We start from the raw sequence: 3,934 nt of genomic DNA, 5'->3' as shown, positions 1-3,934 counted from the left end.
AAATAAATTTAAAAATAAAAATATTATTTTAATATATTTTTAAATAAAAAAAATATTTTAAAAATCAATCAAATTGAAATGCAAGTTTAAAAACCGTGAACAGGGAGAACCTGGACCCAAACACGTCCTCGTTCAATATACCACTGACATTTGCGACTAAAGGTACGCACGCAGGTAGGATGAAGAAAGAAAAGTTACCTGATCGTTAAACGTTGAATAAAGTTGCAGCATCGTATGGTGTTTCTCTTTGTTTGACTTTTCCCCGTGGCAGCTCCGTAAATAACTAGAGTCCAAGTTTCCTACCATGGAACAAGAACCAAACTTCATGGATTTAATATTAGGTTTATGCTTTTGTACCAAATCTTTTTTTATTTTTTTCCCCTTCTGTTAGATTGACAGAGAAGAGAAGATAATGTCCTATTATTAAGTTTGAACTCGGCAATCAAACAGAGAGTGACAAAAAGAAAATACTTTTTTTTCTTATTTCTTTGCCAAATATTTTTCCTGGGTTCGCCTTCTTTTTAGCAATAGCAAAAGAAATAGTAAACACGGGGAAGAACCTGAGCTGGACGCATCGTTATAAGAAAAATACATTGAATCTGGACAGGATTTGGGGCTGTGTTGTTGTTGTAGGATACACAGATAAGAGTTTTCCTTGTTTGATTGATAAACACTATCAAGTTTGGCGCACGTAATGTTGGGTGGGTGATAACTGTTTAATTTAAGGTTTTATTACTACTCTATAATTTTATAAATTCTACTTCTTTTTTTGCCTCTTGTTTAATATATTTTATTGCCCTCTTGTTCCTCCTCCTTTTTTACTTACAGAAATGGGCGAGGACTTAGGTTAATCTTATATGGTTTTCGTTACAAAGTGCATGAACGAGGAGGTGAGATACAATGTCTTTTAATTTCTTGAACCCATCTTCCTTTATCATCTTCTAAAAAGACATGCAATTTGGGAGATTCACATTTGTTAGTTTTGAATCATAGAAAGGAAAAGGGGACCCTTTGAATTCTGGTTTTTGGCTTCTCATCATCATGGTATTGTTTTTTCTGCCTACACATTGAAAGAAAACAGTAACAGAACGAAAGTTTTACAGTGTTATCCTGTGACATTTCTTTTTAACAATGTAGGTTGGGTATAGTGATATGCAATGATTTGGGTGTTGCTTCATGATTAATTCATTAAATAAACAAATCAATCAATGCTTATGACGTGATTTCGTTGTTGCAGTCAAGTTGGCTTTTAGGGTTTTGCGGAAAACACAAAATTGATTATTGATCTTAACGATCATGTGTGATATAATTTTTGATGTCCTGTTCGTGTCCTGTCTGAATATCGCATTCATGTTTTAAGGTCTTAGCTTTTAACCATAAATGCTTAAATGCTGTCATTGAATGTCATTTCTTCAATAGAATAATCATATCTGCAACAATTGCTGTGGTTCATTTCATGTTTGGATACGAATATTACTTTTCTTTGTGCACAGGACAGGGCCTTTTTCTTGTTTTTTTGGTTGTTTTTCTCTGGTCTATAAGAACGATGGAAATTAATAGCTTAGTTAGAAAAATGAAGTTAAAAGCTTGGAACGAAAATGTTCTTTTCTATAATGACTGGTTGTGGTTGGAGAGGAGTTGCGTTTTCAGGTTTTTCACTTTGTGATACCAAATCCTTAGGCAACAAGACATTAAACCTCCTTTTGCTTTACATTAGCCATGAACTTTTGATGTTTTGAGAAGAAAACACGCCAGGAAAGCGAAAGGTACCAGTTTAGTACCTGCTGCCACGTATGCTCCCAGGTCAACAACTCTCAAATTGCAATTTTTTACTTTACAAGCACCACAATTATGGAGGCGATGAAAAACTGCTAACATCTATCACCATGTGTTGGATAATCTATGTCTAGGTCGGTCTGAAATAAAAAAATCGCTATCTACTTTGCTCTGTATCGTGTATTTGACATGTAAGAAATCTAGATTCATACCTTATTGGTTATCATGATTCTCTCTCTCTCTATCCCTCTCTCTCTCTATGTTTATTAGGAACGTTTGACCAGTGATCCCTTTCAGAAATTATATAAGCAGGAGCTTCTGTACTTTCATTCATGTTCAAGACGGCTAAGCATTTCCCTGCATTAGTTGTCCTCACCTTCTCTCCCTGCTAGCTTCCTTTTTCGTGGTTAGCTTCAATTTCTTGACTATTTTCCACTGATTAAAGTTCCATTTTGTTAGTTTGTCAGCGTCTTTCCACTTCTTTAGCTTCTGCTTAGCTTTTCTTTGGGGAGACTATACTGAATATGCATGATGGTCTGTTAATAAATTTCAGAGTTTGTACCAGAATAGGTTCATTGTACATGCTAATAGAACACATCATTAACAAAATAGATAACCATATTTACCTTGGTTTGATTCAGCGTTTCAAGCATTTGCCTCATATTCTTTGTGCACCGATATGATCAGCATTGCCTTCTTTCTGGTAATGATCATCTTGTAAACTGTCCTGCATTACAGGTAAATTAGATGTCTCCATCTTCAGTGGTTCATTCAACTGAAGAGGACCTTGAAAAAACAGTTATGGATATTCGAAGCCTGTCATCCTCTCACCGTCATCCTCAAGATGCACCTTATGTTCACAAGGTTGGACTTCCTCCTAAGCAAAACCTCTTCAGTGAGTTCAAAGCCACTGTGAAAGAGACATTCTTTGCAGATGATCCTCTACGTCCCTTTAAGGACCAACCGAGGTCTAAAATGTTCATCCTGGGTCTCCAAGCTATATTCCCTATTTTTGAATGGGGAAGAAGTTACAATTTTTCAAAATTTAGAGGTGACCTCATTGCTGGGCTGACCATTGCTAGTCTTTGCATCCCCCAGGTAGATTATCTGCTTAAAAGATACGTAAGAAGCAGCAATATTGTGTAGTCCCCACTTTGCACTATTTCTAATAGTCTACATTTTTGGAAAAAATCAGGATATCGGGTATGCAAAGCTTGCAAATCTGGATCCTCAGTATGGATTGTGTAAGTTTGCCTTATTTGCGTGCATCTTGCATTACTTTTCCTCTTTCTTGAGTCTGATGGTGTGTTTCTGTTGTTTTTGTTTTAAAATGTTTTTCAGACTCCAGCTTCGTTCCACCTTTGATATATGCCTTCATGGGTAGTTCAAGAGACATAGCAATAGGACCAGTGGCTGTGGTGTCTCTCTTGTTGGGGACTCTGCTTCAGAATGAAATTGATGATCCTGTAGGCAATGCAGCAGAATATCGGAGGCTGGCATTCACAGCCACATTTTTTGCTGGAATCACTCAAGTAACCCTTGGGTTTTTCAGGTTAATGTTTCCAAAGGAGATTAAATTTTCAGCTTTCTTTCATATTGCGGTTTTTTTCAGTGACTCTCTATCTATATCATTCTGTTAACATCATAATGGTTGGGAACAATTTATCAGGTTGGGGTTTTTAATTGACTTTCTATCACATGCTGCTATTGTCGGTTTCATGGGTGGAGCTGCCATCACAATTGCCCTCCAACAGCTTAAGGGTTTTCTTGGGATAAAAAAATTTACAAAGAAAACTGATGTTGTTTCTGTAATGCACTCAGTATTTGCCTCAGCTCATCATGGAGTAAGTTCTCCCCCCTTGCTCTCTGACTTGTTGTGTAGCCTTTTTCTTACCTTAAAATGTGAACTACTATCTAGTAAATTGAGAATCCCTAGTTAAATAAATTCTCATATCTGTGGTCACTGATTTGTGTACAACAAATATTTCGCAGTGGAACTGGCAAACTATTGTTATTGGAGTGAGCTTTTTATCTTTCCTTCTTGTTGCCAAGTACATTGTAAGTCTGATCAAAGTCTAATTATACTAATTCTTATGTGAACTGTTACCTTATTGCAAAACTTTTCTAATTCTCACCATCACTTGAGCAATAGGGAAAG

At 36.3% G+C, this 3,934-nt stretch overlaps 1 protein-coding gene across 5 annotated transcripts in view; it reads left to right on the top strand.

The window, feature by feature from the left end:
- Positions 1–333: 333 nt before the first annotated feature.
- Positions 334–3,934, top strand: part of LOC105119159 (sulfate transporter 1.2-like) — a 6,682-nt gene continuing 3,081 nt past the window's right edge. The window contains exons 1-8 of one of the 5 annotated variants that reach the window (XM_011017267.1): positions 334–701; positions 829–890; positions 1,651–1,803; positions 2,515–2,874; positions 2,972–3,020; positions 3,118–3,328; positions 3,446–3,620; positions 3,769–3,834. In XM_011017267.1, coding sequence (XP_011015569.1) covers positions 2,524–2,874; positions 2,972–3,020; positions 3,118–3,328; positions 3,446–3,620; positions 3,769–3,834 — 852 coding nt within the window. In that variant the 5' untranslated portion in view covers positions 334–701; positions 829–890; positions 1,651–1,803; positions 2,515–2,523. The other 4 variants (XM_011017266.1, XM_011017270.1, XM_011017269.1 and 1 more) reach the window with 4 other exon arrangements.

The sequence above is a fragment of the Populus euphratica genome, unplaced genomic scaffold (assembly GCF_000495115.2).
Source record: "Populus euphratica unplaced genomic scaffold, PopEup_1.0 scaffold2583.1, whole genome shotgun sequence".
NCBI lineage: Eukaryota > Viridiplantae > Streptophyta > Magnoliopsida > Malpighiales > Salicaceae > Populus > Populus euphratica.
Note: the sequence above shows the minus strand (reverse complement) of the source record. Positions and strands in the feature narration are given on the sequence as shown.